Below are 17,290 nucleotides of genomic sequence, written 5' to 3'. Positions count from 1 at the left end.
TCACAGGGATGCCTACTTTACTTAGCACATATATGTACTGTTTAGTAAGACTGCAAAACCATTGGTACAATAGAGTACCATCGCAGCCTCACGCACACTTGCAGAAGCCCTGACCTTACTCAGAAATTGCTAACTTCCACACGCACTATGAGACCTCAGACTGCGTTGGCCATCGTAGTGGCTAATTTATGCATGCCCTTGCAACAGCTTGCATAAATCACAGTCCCGATCGCAGCAGACATTTAGCGCACTGCGATGCATGCGCAGAACAAAACAGTCGCGTGCGTAATCGCAGTTGTGTACAGTAGTGAATCAGGCCCTGAGAGCCTAGAAACATGAGAATAAATGCTCCCAGCAGGCCACAGCAGGAGAATGTAGTAGACAAGATTTGCCAATACTCCGCAAACCATAATGTGTGAGTGGAGCTAAGAGAACAAATGTCACTGTCAATGGTGAACGATTAATTCTTACAATACTGCAGATAAAATAGGTCCATTAATACCGTCCATGAAGCTAATGACCATGTAAACCCAAATGTAATCTTTAAAGAGCAATTCAAAAAAACAATTTTGCAGTAGGCAAGATAGCTGGTGAACTTTGTCAGGCACCGCCCAGGCTCCTTCTTCCCCCTATATCCCATGTCCACCCACAGGCCACCTCAGTTTTATGTGTTGGTGCCTGCAATGAGGCACACTCTGGAAGCTGTACTAACAGCTTCATAGGTTGTACTTTACTACAGGACGTCTGCGCTGCTGCTCCACCACCCTAGTGCCTGTGGTCGCTGTGCTGGCGACGTGCCAGGGTCCTCAGCCGGATGCTCCAGTCTCAGTGGATCTCCAAGCTGCAGCCGATGCTGCAGGGGGAAGGTAAGTGCGGTTCCCTGTTTACAGGAACCAGCGGGATTGCGGCTTATCACCGCCGGTATAGGAGACAGTCAGTGCAGGCAGGGGGGACCCAGGTTGTTTCCACAACCCCCCGAGACCACCTGGGCAGCGGGGCGCTAATGCCCTGGGATCTATGCCTGAAGGTGGAGGTAGGTTCTCCCCGCTGGCTCCTCTCCTACCCCCTGACGCTTTTCCTCTTAAGAGGAAGTTGTTTCCGGGTCATTGCTCCTCCTCTCTCTCCTCACAGACGTTGGGCAGCCATTTCTTTCAGTGTCTGCAGTTCAGCTGGTCTTTGGAGAGTACAGGCTCCCGGTCTTCCTGTATTCCTCACCCTCACTGGTCAGGTTATACATATTGCTCCGGCCTCACCTGTTGGGACTGCTTTGTTGAGCGTTTATTGCCTTATATTGTCTATATTGCATTGAATGTTCTGTATGTTTGACTGTTAATGTACATTGCATAAGTCAATCTCTGCATAGCCCCACTTATTGTGTATATGTGGTGCATTTACATACTCTGCTCTAACCTGGTTTTGCACATCTCCGTTCTTGATTTGGTGTGTGGGGTTCTCCTTGGATTCTATGTTATGTCTTCCAGGGGTAAAGCTTCCAAGGGGGTGGGTGCTTCTAAGTGAAGTAATTGTATAGCTTTTGCTGCTGTGGTTTGTACACAGGTTGTGGACCATGATGGTCTCTGTGTTCACTGTTTCACTACTTCACAGCAGTGGGGGCCCTCTCTGCTGTGACTGCCAGTCAGGAACCTGTTTGGATTTCTTCACTGTCACAAGCAATGCTACAAGCAGTGGATAGACTCTTGGCTCCTGTGGTAGCACCCGCAGTGTCTGGCCCTACAGGTGTGGCCCTGGGTTTTAATGTGATGCCGTTGGAGTTGCTGCCTGCTGCTATGGAACCTCCTTGGATGCAGTCCTTTGCGCAGTTCGTTCAGGGATTTTTCCATATCTGGATGACTTCCTTCTCCTGGCCCAGTCCCCAGAGATTCTCAGTGAGCATGTCAGAGTCGCTGTGGATCTTCTCCAGGCTAACAGTTGGTTCATCAATTGGAAGAAATCTTCTCTGACTCCCTTTTAAGAGATGCTGCACTTGGGGGGCCTTGCTGAACTCCAAGATTCAGCGAGTGTTCCTCCCGGCAGACGAGGTTCAGAACTTGCAGTCCAGGATTTGGTTGTTTTTGCAGCACCGCTGGTTCATTCTTGCATGCAGGTGCTGGGCTCTCTAGTCTCCACCTTTGACATGGTGTAGTATGCCCAGTTTCATTCCTGGCCTCTACAATTGGAGATTCTTGCCCGGTGGAATAAAATCCATCTTCAGCTCAAGTCCAGGATGATTATTCTGTCTCAGGAGGTTCTTCATTCCCTGTTGTGGTAGCTCCAGGAGTCCCTTCTCATCCGGGGATGTCCTTTTTGGGTTCAGGACTGGGTCCTTCTCACCACCGATGCAAGTCTTCGGGGGTAGGGGGCGGTTTCTTGTCAGCAGACCTGTCAGGGTCTGTGGTCGGATTTTGACAGTTGGTTGCCAATTAAGTGGTTTACAGAGCTCTTTGTCGGGCCTTGCCGCTCCTTCATGGTAGCCCAGTGCAGGTACAGCCAGACAACGCGACAGCTGGTGCCTACATAAACCACCAGGGAGGTACTCGCAGTCACGCCGTCATGAGGGAAGTCACTTGCATTCTCCGGTGGGTGGAGAGGCATCTTCCGTTGCTGTCAGCAGTTTACATTCCAGGAGAGCAAAATTGGGAAGCGGACTTTCTAAGCCGTCAGAACATTCATTCGTGTGAATGGGCCCTACAGCCGGATGTATTTCAACTCCTGGTTCTTCGATAGGGTTTGCCGGACATCGACATGATGGCGTCCTGGCACAATCACCAAGTTCTGAGGCACTGCTCTCGCACCAGAGATCCGGCGGCCTTTCTTGTGGACGCTTTGGCGGTCCATTGGACCTTCCTGCTCCTGTACATCTTCCCTCCAATCTCTATGATTCCTTGGGTCCTCCGCAAATTGAAGTTGGAGGGAGGCAGGGTGATCCTAGTGGCTCCCAATTGGCCACGAAGAGCGTGGTATCAGACCTTGAAAGCCTCTCGGTTGACGCTTCTCTGCGGCTTCCACCGCGGCCAGATTTTCTGTCTCAGGTCCCATGCTTTCATCCGGATCTGGCCCTTCTCTCTTTGATGGCGTGTCTCTTGAGACATCTGTCTTAAAAGCTAAAGGATTCCCCAGATCAGTCATTAACACTATGCTTAATGCCTGTAAGCCTTCTTCGGCTAGAGTTTACCATCGAGTTTGGAGAACTTACTTTGACTGGTGTTCAACTAGAAATCTTAACCCTAGGTTATTCCGACTCTCTAGGATTCTTTCTTATTTTGCAGGCAGGGCTGGATTTGGGCTTTCAGCTTGCCTCACTGAAAATGCAGGTTTCAGCTCTTTCGGTCCTCTTTCAGAGACAGATTGCTCTGTTGCCTAAAGTTTGGACTTTTCTGAAGGGGGTCCTCAATGTACAACCCCTGTTTGTACCGCCAGTGGCTCCTTGGAATTTGTCTCTGGTTCTTAGAGCTATGCATCCTTTGCCTTTTGAACCCTTGGATACTGTGGACATTTCTTGGCTTACCTGAAAGACTATCTTCCTCCTGGCCATTGCTTCTGCCTGACTGGTGTTGAGAGCTTTATCCTGTTGCTCTCCATTTTTAAACTTTCATGAGGACAGAGCTGTCCTTTGAGCGTGACTAGGTTACCTTCTTAAGGTTGTTTCCAGGTTTCACATCAATCAAGAGTTTGAGGTTCCTTCTTTCCAGGTTTCGGATTCTTCTCCGGAGGAGGCCTCTCTGGATGTCGTGTGGGCCCTTTAGATTTATGTAGACAGGGCAAAGGACCTGAGTAGGACAGAGGCTCTTTGTCCTGTATGACTTTCGCAAATGAGGTTGGCCAGCAACTAAGCAGGCGCTGGCCAGATAGATTTGTTTGACTATTCGCCACGCTTTTGCTGTGGCAGATCTTCCTGCACCCAGTCGGTGGGAACTTCCTGGGCTGTACAACTGGGTGCTTCTGCAGAGCAGCTGTGTAGGGCAGCCACATGGTCTTCTGCCAATATGTTCCTGAAATGCTATCCTTTGATACCTTCACCACACTTGATGCGGCTATTGGGTGAAGGGTTCTCAGTGCAGCCCAGGATTAGCTTTGGGACTTCCCAGCATAAAGCCCATGTCCCCTATAGAGGAAGAAGAAAAGGAGATTGATGTGCTTACCTGTTAAATCCTTTTCTTCGATCCATAGGGGACACAGGGCTCCCACCCTGATGCACCTGGCTTGTGGAGCTTACTCTATTTCCGGTTCTCCTGGTCACATATTTTCTGTGCTTGGACCTCAGTGCATGCGGGTCTTCCTTCTCCTTCTTGCTCCTTGTCTTAGGCTTGTTAACTTAACTGAGGTGGCCTGTGGCTGGGGACGGGAGAGCCTGGACAGTGTCTAATAAGGTTAACTGTGTTGTGCCCTGACTCCTTTTCACCAACCTATACCCAGCGTAATGCCTGTGTCCCCTCTGGAATCGAAGAAAAGGATTTAAACAGGTAAGCACATAAATCCCCTTTTTCAGAATGGCCTGAAAATGATTCCTCCAAAGTCTGCACATTAGAGACCGCTGTGTATCTGATATTTCATATCTTGCAGGGCCTATGTAAATTTAGATGCTTGCTCTTGCATAAGTAGAGCCATAGTTTATTTTATTGTATTTACGATATCCCCATAAGAAGTTGGCGGATGGGAGAGAGCAGGGACTCATGGTAAGAGGAGGAGAGCTTGGCTCTTTGCATATGGCGTGGCGGGCATTTTGAGTTAGGAACGTTTCCTCTGCTAACGAGTTAATTATTGCTTGGCATGTGTAGGAAGGGAGAATTCTCCATTCGCAAATATATCTCCGACTCCTGACCTTCTACTGCAGCTTACAACCGCTGTATCTTGGTCGAGTATTGGCACTTTGAAAGCAGTTATTACTGTGACCGTCACTTAGCTGTTTTGACTAACTTCTGCTCACATGCCCACCAAAATTTATAGTCTACATTTTGTACTTTTACATGTTGGGTGGGATGATCATATTAAGTTAATCATAACTCAGAACCGTATGCGCGTTGGTGGCTTAGCTGCACAGAGGGCCTGATTCAGCAAGGAACGCACGGATGCAGACTCACACACCCGGCCTCTGCGAGAATATGCTAACGAATGCATACACACGGCAATCACAGCAGAATAAGCAGACGCCCAGCACTACATAATACCACCCACTTCCCTTTACTTGCGGCGTCTGTACCTGGCAAGACAGCGGAAACATTGCTAACATCGAGAACCATCGGACCCATATGCACAACAGTGTTTTACCTGACCCTTCCGCAAACATACCGAGATTTCCTGTGTGCAACTATTCCTCAGGTTGCGTCCGCCGCCGCAAGGGCTTGATTATGCATGCCCCTGAAACGCTGTCCAAACGCATCGGCACGCCTGCGTTTCCCAACCACTCCCCTGTCACCAACCACAAACGACACTTTCTGTCAATCACTTGTCCCTGGGGCTGCGGACTCCCTGCGTACGCATACTCCATCGCACTGGCTGATACGCGCACTGCGATGCATGCACAGACCAAAACCATTAACCGATCGCGTGTGTCTGCATCCATGCATTACTTGCTGAATCAGGCGCAGAGTTCCTTGTTATTGCTCAATCATTCTGCTTGATTCAAGACCTGTGTACTTACCAGGAATACTGCTCAACCGTGTATCTAAAAAGGAGATGATGTGATTGGGTCACTGGGCCTGATTCAGAGCCGGACGCTATTTGCGGACGGTCGTTGTAAAAAAGGGGCCAGATATTTAAATTGAGCGCTTGTTCTTTACGGTGTGTTGACGACTCTGTCTGAGTGAGTGTCCGAAAAATGCGCTCGCTATTTTGTGAAGACGCCCCTTTGCCGTTCGCATCACACGTCATCTCCGGTATTTATTAGATTAATCGGGAACATCAAAAGGCGTTTGAACTACTCAAAGCTTGTGGTAGGATTTTCTTACCGCTATCACTGCGAGCAGTTCAGGCTAAAAGACAACCAAGTGATGTGGTCGATGACGCTGCTTTGCTAATTATGCACTCCCATTAAACACCCTTTTGACCGTTTGGCACGCCTGCGTTCGGATCTCCACTCCCCCGTTTTCAAGCACCTTCCCCTGTTACCACCCACAAACGGTACATTCTGTCAATCACATTAGCAGCCCCTCGCTGTTTTACGAGCGCACGATTTCCGACCGCAATGACTGGTTTGCGCATGCGCATTACGACCCATACGCATGCGCAGTTGTGCGAACATCGCTCAGAGCGAACGAGCGGCCGCTTACGAGCGGCTCTGAATCAGGCCCACAGTGTACTCATTAAATTATCTTGTGGCAGCACAGCAGTAGCCTCCAACTGTACGCTGTAGTCATGAAGTAATCCTCACAATTTTATAACACTCGTGAGGGTAAAGTTACTAAAGATCGATTTAAAAATATATCTAAATCGATCAGCATTGATGTTTTGTTTCAGGGACTAAGTCGCACATTTACTAACACTTGAGAATCAATATCAAAAAGTCTGTAGGTAAATATGTGATTCAGCCGCTGAAACACAACATCCATGTTGTTTGGTTTAGATTGATTTTTTAATTGATTAAAATCGACCTTTCGTAAATTTACGTCTAGTGGACCACATTGTAGTGTTACTTGTATACATGTGACCCATTGTGTTTAGTTGCATGTTTAGCACACCTAAATAATAAGAGGTAATATGTCTCTGTGTAAAATGTGGTAGCAATAGATTGTAGGCTTGCAAGCAGGGCCCTCTAACCACTTTGTCAGCTGATAGTCTAACCCCCACCTATCCCTTCCTATGGAGTCAGCAAACACAAAGGTTTAAGCGATCCCATACCTGTATGTGATAAAGCCTCACCATTATGCTCTGGGGCACCCACAGACCATACACATCGTGTTGCTCCAGAGCGTCATCTATGCTTATGCACGGGTATACGTTCAGTATCCCGGTACAGGGAATGTCGGCGCTTAGAATAGCAGCGCCAGAATCCCAACACCTGTCAGAATCCCAGCGCCGGCATCCCGAAGGTAAGTAGCGGGGTTGGGGGGAGGGCTAGGGTTAGGCACTAGGGGGGGAAGGGTTAGGTTTAAGGTGCAGTGAGGGGGGGGTAAGGATTAGGTTCAGGCACTGGGGTGGGAGGGTTAGGATACCTACCGACAGGTGCCTGTATCCTAACCCTGTCGGTATTTTAACCACCAGGATCCCAAACGCCGGCATCCCGTACCATCCCTTATGTACATATACTACCTATGGTTTACGATAGTAAACATAAATGTTTTTTCCTCCAATTATTCATTGTCATCGATGTTGATGGTCTGATCTTTAAAACATCTGCATCATCAATGTTGAGTTTCAATGTCCCATCCCTACACTTTTATAGAGTACTGAATTGTCTGACCGAGCTGCTGTGACAGGCTGCAAGAACAGATCCTGACGGATCTCGGGCTCAAGAGTATTTCTGCAGAGCAGACGCACAGTTTACCTGCTTCCATCCATGGAGGCATATACTGGTTGGTTTTCAAAGACTGACCGTGGCTCTATGGGAACTAGGACAGATATATGTTGCAGTCCTCGTGGCCACCTAAACATCCAATTTTGGATCTATTTGTGCGGACAAGATTAGACTCTAGCCCTGATTCAGACCCGCTCGCAGCTGCTGGCCGCTCGCTGGGTCTGTGGGCGTTTTTATTTATTTATTTTCTCCGGCCGATCGCAAAGCTGTGGGAGACTACTCACAGCTTGTGCGAGTGGCCAGGAGACCATCGCGATAATCGCGACCATCGGCCTTGCAGCGAGACACACTGGACTCCCTGCTCTAATAGAGCAGGAAGTCCACTACTGACATCACTAGTGATTTTCCCACCAATGTGCAGCATATTTATACGTTTTACTTATCCTGCTTATTGTAACCTTTGTAGTGCACCCAAGATGGCTGCCTTGCTGGTATTCCTGTGGGTAGGATGTCATATACGTGTAACTGATTATCCTTGGTGGTCGGTTATTGTATTTCACGCTTTGTATCCCCATATAAAAACCCAATTGAAATGAATTGGAGAACCCCAGTTCATTTCACAGGGCTGGCGAGACAAATAACCAGGTAGCATGCAGCGTTCTAGACAACCTGAGCTTGTTTTCCACTTTAATGGGTTGACTTTGAGTGCGGTGTCCCCGTGCAATACCTTATTATTTGGGGGCAGGAACATATTTAACAATTTTTATTGAAAGTTTTGCCCCAACTGCAACACCAATTCTAGGCACACACCCAGGTGGATCCTGGCTTAGCCGAAAAAAATGTTATTGCTGACTTACATGATGGTAGTTTTTATTATATTTTTTTTTCTGCCAGGTTAGCATTGTTAATAAAATGTTCCCTTACGGGTAGATATATGAAACTTTTCAGAGAGAGAGAGTGGAGAATTGGCCCATAGTAACCCACCAGCTTCTGTCATTTTATAAACTGTGCTAAATAAATGATAGCTACAGTAGACGTTCATTGGTTGCTATGGGAAAGTTCTCCACTTTCTCTCTTGAACATTTGATACATCTTTTTTTTTTTTTTTTTTTTAAGGCTTATGTAAGCTGAGGCTTTATTTATGTTTTGTTATTTGTTGTGTTCTCCATGCTTTAAAAAGAAACAAAAAAATCAGACGGTAGTCCACTATTCTTTTTAAATATAAAATGAACGCTTCTATTTTCCTTACTTGGGACCCCTGGACTCTCTGTTCTAGTGCAAAACATTCCAGACCATCTGGCACTGTAGGTGGTAAAGGCTTTTGGGAGGGCACTGTACTAACTTTTTACCTGTTTTATTAAACCATATCACCTACTGTATGTACATACAGATTACTTTGTACAGTACAGGAGGCACGTATGGGCAATGCAGCTTTACATATGCTATTCAGCACAGAGCTTTGTAGTCTCTGGAGGGTTGAAGACTCTTTCTGTGACTTTATTTATTACCAGAGCATTTACTATTAAGTTGAATAGTTGTACACGAATCTCGAGTGTCTGAAGCCAGTCAAAACATCTTTGGTAATTTCCACAGTGATTTGCTAAATCCATATTCCCTTCTGTACTTATCACTGAGAAACCATTGAATGCAATAATGGTGTTGTCTGGCCATTTTGGATCAATTTTTAGTTTCATATTTTTATTGAGCCATGTGACCATGCAAAATACAATTTATCACTCAACTTGATAAAAATACAATTCTAGAATTAATAGACAGGTAAACATTGTAAAATCACTTGCTGTAATCAGTTTCCAATGGCTCAGAAATAGTATGTGGCATTTCAGGGTTAAAGGGAGAGGACAAGGGAATAGGAATAGTGGGAACCAAGAGATAGTCAACATGTCAGAGTAGTTAGAACTCTGACCCGTAAATCTCACCATAAATGATAAGGATCTAGCTCAAACAGCACCTCAGGTACCAGGCAGAACTACTAAAGATAAAAAGGGCTTACAGATTAGTGGGTGCACTGAATGGCTTATCCACTGCTCATGGCTGTAAAGATGGATGTTAATAACACATGGAGTATGGCAATGACATTTTCCATGTAATACGTGTGTATGATAATATAACAAATTACTGAAGCAAGAGCAGGGTTGTTTTGTTTCTTACAAGATGAATATTTGATAATTGCAAATGTGCCTTTTTATTTAGAAGTATGTTTTGGATTATTGGGGATGGGAGTAGGAATAATTTAAGATATTAAGGGGCCTATGTATCCAGCTATTTTTTCATATAATTATGTAGAAACTGCACAATGCAGGAGATTTCACAGAATTCTTCATCAAAGTTCTGATTAACCCTGCAGATAGCAGCCGCCATTATTATCAATGGTGACTACGATCTCAGCACTATGTTCCTAACTCCAAAAAGCAAAGCTTTTCGGACTTTAGCCCCATTAGTTTACACAATCTTTAGATGGTGTAAACTGCTTTAAGCCTATAGAGGCTTAGGAGCAGGAGAAAGATCTTCCGATCTCTCTCCCGCAGCCTCTGGATGGCGGCAGCGGAAGCTGGCTCTGTGCGCATGCGGATTGTCAGCTTTCCCTGGAGAAGTCCTTCACAAACGTTAGACTTGTACAATTTGCCGGAGATATAACTCGCAGGGACAGCGGTTACTGCAACTGCTGTCCATGCGTTCCCCTTTGTCCCCTTTGTCCATAGCGGGGATATTTTCATTCAAAAAGTAAATATCCCATGAGATATGGATCCTTAATAATCATGGAAGTTCCACAACTATTAATACATAGGCTCCCAAAAGGCCCCTTATTTGTGGAAAGTTCTCTCTCTCTCTCTCTCTCTCTCTCTCTCTCTCTCTCTCTCTCTCTATCTATCTATCTATATATATATATATATATATATATATATATATATATATATATATATGCCTATATCCAGCACAAATTGGTCATAGTGGGAGATAAGGAGTACATTCCTGAGGAGACAGGAGACCATTTATAATCGAGCTTATATATGGATATATGGTACATTCTACTTTGTACTGACATGAATTTAGAGATTAATGTGAATAATGTTCCAATCACTGGGCTCAAGGACCACCATAATTTGACCTCTCAGCTATTCTATTTTTTTCTTTCATTATTGTTTATTATCATTATTTTTAGTAATATTTTATTATATATGTGGGAGGCTTACATCATTGGTGATTTTCAGTCAATTTGCATTTGAATTTATTTTGGTATTAGCAAATTAACCTGTCATTGTCAATTTGATATAATTGCTGCTGCATATCCATCTTTAGCAGATGAGACTCTGAGTCAAATGTGGGCAGAAGGAACTATTTTACCGCTTAAGATAGATTGTGTCAGCCTGTTTTTTTCCACTCTCCATACTACAGTCCAGGACTCATACAGAATGCTATTCCTCACCCTCCACACGTATATGCTACTCCAGCTTGTTATAATCATTGTTGGAAATGTCATTATTTTCATCAGAATGTGTTCCACATTTTGTTTGTGCAACAAAGCATAACATGAAGTATTTAGTGCCTATTTCTTCTCTACAAGTGTCAATGTTTTCAACTTTTTAGTTAATGCTTTGTAACTCGTAATCTGAGAATAAAGGGCCTGATTCAGATCCGGTCGCTATGAGCGTACACTCGCTCGATGCGTATTCAAATATTTGAAAGTGACGCGGCGGGGAGCGATCGCTCGCCAAGGCATAAGCACGCCCATCTTACCTGTACGAGCATTTGCGTTGTGTATGCAGACTCCCCTTAGCGAATGCAGAGACGCTCACTGCCCCACGTCATCTCCTGGAAGTTTATGAAAACATTGGTACATTGACCACTATCGGATGTCAACGCAGTGCTTGTGGTAGCTTTTTTCTACCGCAAGCATTGCGAGGAAAACAGAGTAAAAAAATGGCTGGTGACGTGTACTATGACGCTGCCTGTTAATTATGTACGCCTCTGAAACGGCGTTAGAACACTCAGGCACGCCTGCGTTCTCACCTCCACTCACCCGTTTTTACTGGACTGCCCCTGTTACCACCCACAAACGGCCTCTCCTGCCACTCACTCTGCTGGGTTGGCTTTGCTGTACGAGTGAGGGATCTGCGAATGTACTGTGTAGTTTGAGCATTGTGATGCATGCGCAGATTAGCAACCATCGGCAATAGCGAGCGCACTGCGGATAGCGTCCAGGTCTGGATCAGGCCCAAAGATTTAAAGGGGCAATTTATTGAAGTGCAAAACGGTTACTTCAAAAATTGTGTATTTTCTGATGGGGATAAAACTAACAGATCTCTTGCTGTAAATGTTCATAATGCTACTTCCTCACCATGATGGAGTAAATCACTGTTGTTTGACTACATAACAAAAAACTTTAGAGTTTAACACTGACAAAGCTTATTGCTGATAATGCCAGAAGTCTGTTATCCAAATACATTTAGCATCAATGCGACTTCTTTCTACCACTTTTTCCCTGTAATGAAAAATATTGTCTGCTCAGACTTTTATGGGTGAACAGCTATTACTGATGGATTGTGAAGTCTGGGTGCAGATTTATCTTCAGACTTTGAAGGTGGAATAGAAAATAATTTCCATTTAGAGATTTCTTTATTGTATTGTTTATTTACATTTTTTTTATCTTTTTATTCTAAATGGCCAATGATATTTTATTTTTCTTTTGTTGAAAATGGTCTCAATGAGTGAGTAGGCAAACAAATATTAGGACCCCTGTATTCCTTATGATGTACACTCCAGTCTTAAAGCCCCCCCTTACAATAGCAATAGATTGCTGCAATTCCCTGATCCCCAGATGTCTTGTTCGGGGCATCAGTAATACCACATGTTGGATTTCACTGATTTGCCAATCACAATCAAAATCTGATCACGGTCAGTAAATCAGGTTTAGAATTTCACCGATTCCCAGAAGGATCGGTGACCATTGATGGGCACCGATCGGTATTTTCGACTGGAGGATCAACGTTTCCGGTACAATCGGGGGATCGGTGAATCAGCCACCAGATGTATGGGGCCTGTCAGAGTCAAATATTAAAACTGAATGAAGTACAATAAAATACAACACTTTATTATAAATATTATTTTCATTATAATTTTAATTTCCTATTTTTTATTAAATTTGTATACAGTAACTGTATCTTTATGTTTAGTCTTATTTTAATCAGCATGTGATATGTATTGTTTTATAGATAAATACTGCATCTCTGCTGTAAATATAATATTATTGATGTAATGTTCTAGATCCCTTTATTTGCAGTTAAGCAATGTAATGTGCTGCCCCTGAAACTCAATATTTCCCCTCACCCATGATACTGTAAAACAAAGGAAATCCAGCATGGGATAGTCATTGGTGGGGCCCTCAGGCTTTATGAAGATCCGGCAGCACACACAAAGGAGAAGGTCCAGACCTATCCAATGTCGAGTATACACAGATCCCTGCCTGTACCCAATGATTTTATTCCCTAAGGAATATTTGAATGTTAACCTTTAAATTGTACTGCAGTGACCTTTGGAAGTTAGTGCATTCTGAATTGAAGCCTTGTGTTGGTCCCAACCGTGCATGCGCATTGTAGGGGGCGGTAATCTTTGTATTTCTTTGTGCAAATAAATCTTTTGGACTTTGAAACTCCAAGTAAGCTGATCGGACTTCACAATTATTTTACTTTAATAAGCCCTTTACTCTCCATATTACCCAGCTGTTGCTGGATGAGCTTAAACTGGCCCCAGTGGGTTTCTTTTTAGTCTCTGACCTACTTTTGTATCTGTTATGGTAAACGTATTACACGGTGAAATGATTAGCGTTTTTTTTTCTTTAACTTGGCATCAAGTGCTTCATAATTAGGTCTTTGTTTTATAACTACCAAGAATGATGTATGCAAGATGAACTTTTATTTCTCAATCTGAATGCGCTCTTAGAACAGATGAGCTTGTGTCTGTTACAAAGGGGAACATCATGGTAGATTAACTCAGCAGCCTAGAACAACATTACTAGGTAAAATATTCATTTAAATAAATATGTCTTGTGCTGGTTTGCTAGCATGGATAGACCCAGAGAAGCGGAACTATAAAATCCTGCTTGGCGACTGCTGTCTTGTTTGACCTATTCCATGCAAGATAACTTTTAGTGGTTTCTGGGTAACAGTGCTCAGCGAGTACAGAAACAGTCCACCCACTAGTGTTAGTGCAACATGGGCTACAAATATCTCTCCCCATCATATGACACCAGCAGTTCAATAATATTACAGGTTTACTGAAAGATAAACTTCATCTCCATGAATATTGGTTCACTGCATACGATGTCTTGTGTGTAGGAAGAAAATGTATTTTAATCTCGAATATTTTCATAATGAACCCATACCATTTATTTCATTACTTGTTCATTTCTAATCAATATATTTTCCCTTTTAAAAGAAGGTGAATTTACCACCCAACATTAAATTTCATTCTATATAAATTCTAAATATGTTTTGAATCTGAAATTAGCCTTTAACTGTAGCCACGCTCACTTCCTTTATGTTCCTGGTCCAATGAATAATTTACAGAATTATTCGATAACTAACTGATTTTAGCACACAGAATGGACAGCTTCGTACACGGATAAACACTCCACACACAAGAGCTAATGATGATTTAATTTAGGGTTTGTTGCTATAGACTGATACATTACAAAAACCACACATGGGTCAGATAATTTTCTAACTGTTCTTCATTTAAAGACAATTTGTTTAGCCTGTTATGGTCATTTTCAATTGTTTACCTTCTCAATAACATTTTATTAAGTACTTGTTAGTGAGCAGTCAGATTACACATTCATTCTTTTGTTATGGTAATGTTATTGTCATGTTAGTCTATGCCCTTCTTTTTACATGACTAGAATGCTGTCTGTTCCTACTGACATAGGAAAGAGAGAATAGTACATAATACAGGCTGACTCTTGTACAGAGTGGAGGGAGCATAGAAGACACTCATTTATTCTTTTTCTTTTTTGTTCTTCTTATGTAACTTTGCATAGTGCACTAAGCATTATGTATTAATCAGGTTATACACTATACATAAACCTGCTCTTTAAACTACTTTAAGAAACAGTAAAACTACCATTAGCCAGAAAGCAGGTTTAGCCATTACTGGAGAGGAGGCTGTGTCCTGAAGGTTTGAATCACTTATGGAATAAGGGCTCTTATACTCTAGGTAAGATTAGTGCGTTTTATCTGCTTTGTAGTTAGTTGCCGTTATCATGCAATGAGCAGAACTAAAACAAAGAGATATTTTAGGTATCATTGATCTTTATAGTAAACACTCAGGGAATAGTTCAGTCTTAAACACAAGGTTGCCATAATTACTCCCACATTACGTACACAAATTTGAATATATGCCCATGTGCTGAGTTGTATACATCTATGCGGGCGGTCCTCCCCTATCCGTGAGCTTGGTTAAATTGTTGACCTCTTTATAACTGCAGATCAGTCTGAAAACATTTGTATATCTTCATGTACCTCTGCATTGCCCCCCAATTCCATTGACATGCCCTTGCTAAGCTTTGCCTACATGTGAATGTCTGTTACCCCCCAGTTATGCAGGGGGAAATGGACAATGAATGCTAGTGATTGCATGGATGACGGCCACTGTGGAAGAATGAGGCTTGCAGTGTACTAGGTCAGTTTACTAATACGATGTTGATTCCATGGTGTCTTTTATGTTAGGAAGGTTTTGTTGTAAAGTTTTGTGTCTGAACCAATTTAACTTTCCCGTAAAGTGTTCAAAAGAGAAAAAAAATGTTTGCAAATGTGCAACATACTGTGACTTATATTTTTAATTTCCCCAACCCTTTTCTTTTTCCAGGCAAAGTTGCAATACTAAAAGAAGATCTACAGAAGTACAACAACAGAGAAACCTGGTTTCAAGTGCAACATGTGGATGCAGACTCAGAAGTACAGGTCAGCTTAGAGCCATGATAAGCATTTATTTAATTTTTTTACTACTTTGTATTATGACAGATTTAAAATGATACAAACTTTCAAAGCCTGAGTCACAGATTGTGTTAGACCGAAATAAAATTTCAGGCTTTTAGTAAGGCATGTTATATAATTTTCTATGTATATAAATAGTACTATGGCCTGGCAGAAATATTAACAGAATTGCCATGCAATTATGGATTTCTGTAGCATAGAGTGCAAGTATGGTATGAGGGAGCTTTGATCTATCCAGACGTGCTGACCACTTACAGTGGTGGTGAGCAATTTCCTGGTAGGTTTATTGCTGTTTATTCTGCCAAGGTTCTGCATTTTAACTCCTATAATACTGTCCTTGCTCCATACCTTGTAAATCTATACTTAAATGGGCAACTCTTCCTCTAAGTCAGCTGTGGCTAGCATCAGTGACTGGGTGAGCATCATGGGTAATGTATTACAGCAACAGCTGTAATGTTGAATATAACTCCTCATTAGATGCACATTCGGAAACCGTGACCTGCAAGATGGCCTGATGACAAGATGTATGAGTGTGGACATAAACGCTGCTTTAGGTTCATTTGTAAATTGTCAGTCTTGCTGCTGCGTGTGCATTCAGTGCGATTACTATTGCAGGCTTCTGCTATTGGTCTACTTTCCTATAGTAATTGATCTGGTTATAGTTCTGGGAAAGTGTATTACCTCAGACAGAATTTTCTTCTGCAAATGTAAATCCCGTTTTAAGTTTTGTTTTTGAAGGGAGTTTTTCTGTGTTTATGGTGTAAGTTCCTATGATGGATCGCAGCCAGTATTACTTTTATGCATCAACATAAAAACTCCAGTAGTATAACTCGCCTAAAAAAAAAAAATCCTACATTTTAAATAAATAAGTTTAAATCCGTTCAAGGTAAAGCCAGACTATTTATGGGATGTACTCAAAAATAGGGGGTATGTATAGGTTGCGCTCCTAAACCGGGTGCCGCTGATAACCCAAAGGGGAGAACACCAACCACTATAGCAGGGGCGGGGAACCTTATTTCTGCCGAGGGCCATTTTGATATATATAACATTATTTGCGGGCTCGGTGCAGGCCACGCCTCTCCATGTGATATCACATGGGGGCGGGGCCACAATCACCGGTGACTACAGCAATGCCCGGGGTAGCATCCTGAGGATGGTCCAGGGAGTTGTAAGGGCAGCGGTATAACCGTCTTAAGCGTCTTAAGGACGCTCCTGGTGGCACTGCTGCATAGATTCTGGCTGCAGGGTGACATTCTTCTCTATATTATTTCACTTGAATATTCCATTCATCATCAGTATGGTACATATTCAATAGGTATTACATGATGTGTACCCACACCTCTGATAAGGTAGCTGTACTGTACATCACCATAAGCCATCTGTTCTTACATTGGTTGTTATACGGATTTTCTATCCACGGGAGACTTTATGATCACAGAGACCCACATACTCACCTTCACAGCTTCTCTGGGCCCTCCTCCCATTCCCCTACCCGGTGACTACATCAGGGAAAACAGGTACTGTACCCTAAGGTGATTCTCGGACCTAGACGTATGACATCCACGACCTGTTTTTATAGGGGGTTGTTACGTGGCCCATGCATGGGCACCTCATTCATATACTACAAGACTTTTGGTTCTCCTTTCCATCGGGACTTTACTTTGAGTCAATTGAGTAAGAATTGACTGCATTTGCTTGATACTGAAAAGTAATTGCTATAATTGTTCTGTGGAATCCGTTTGATATATTATCATAATACGCTGAAACTGAATATGGATCAAAGCAAGTTTGTTCTTATTATGCACACCCTCCAGTGTTCAATTTGTGTACA

At 43.1% G+C, this 17,290-nt stretch overlaps 1 protein-coding gene across 2 annotated transcripts in view; it reads left to right on the top strand.

Moving 5' to 3' along the window:
* Positions 1-17,290, top strand: part of RASA3 (RAS p21 protein activator 3) — a 233,719-nt gene that overhangs the window by 130,010 nt on the left and 86,419 nt on the right. For both annotated transcript variants that reach the window (XM_088454142.1, XM_088454141.1), the window contains exon 4: positions 15,332-15,426. In XM_088454142.1, coding sequence (XP_088310268.1) covers positions 15,332-15,426 — 95 coding nt within the window. The remainder of the gene's footprint in view (positions 1-15,331; positions 15,427-17,290) is intronic.

The sequence above is a fragment of the Taudactylus pleione genome, unplaced genomic scaffold (assembly GCF_031769625.1).
Source record: "Taudactylus pleione unplaced genomic scaffold, aTauple2 ptg000609l, whole genome shotgun sequence".
Classification (NCBI taxonomy): domain Eukaryota; kingdom Metazoa; phylum Chordata; class Amphibia; order Anura; family Myobatrachidae; genus Taudactylus; species Taudactylus pleione.
Note: the sequence above shows the minus strand (reverse complement) of the source record. Positions and strands in the feature narration are given on the sequence as shown.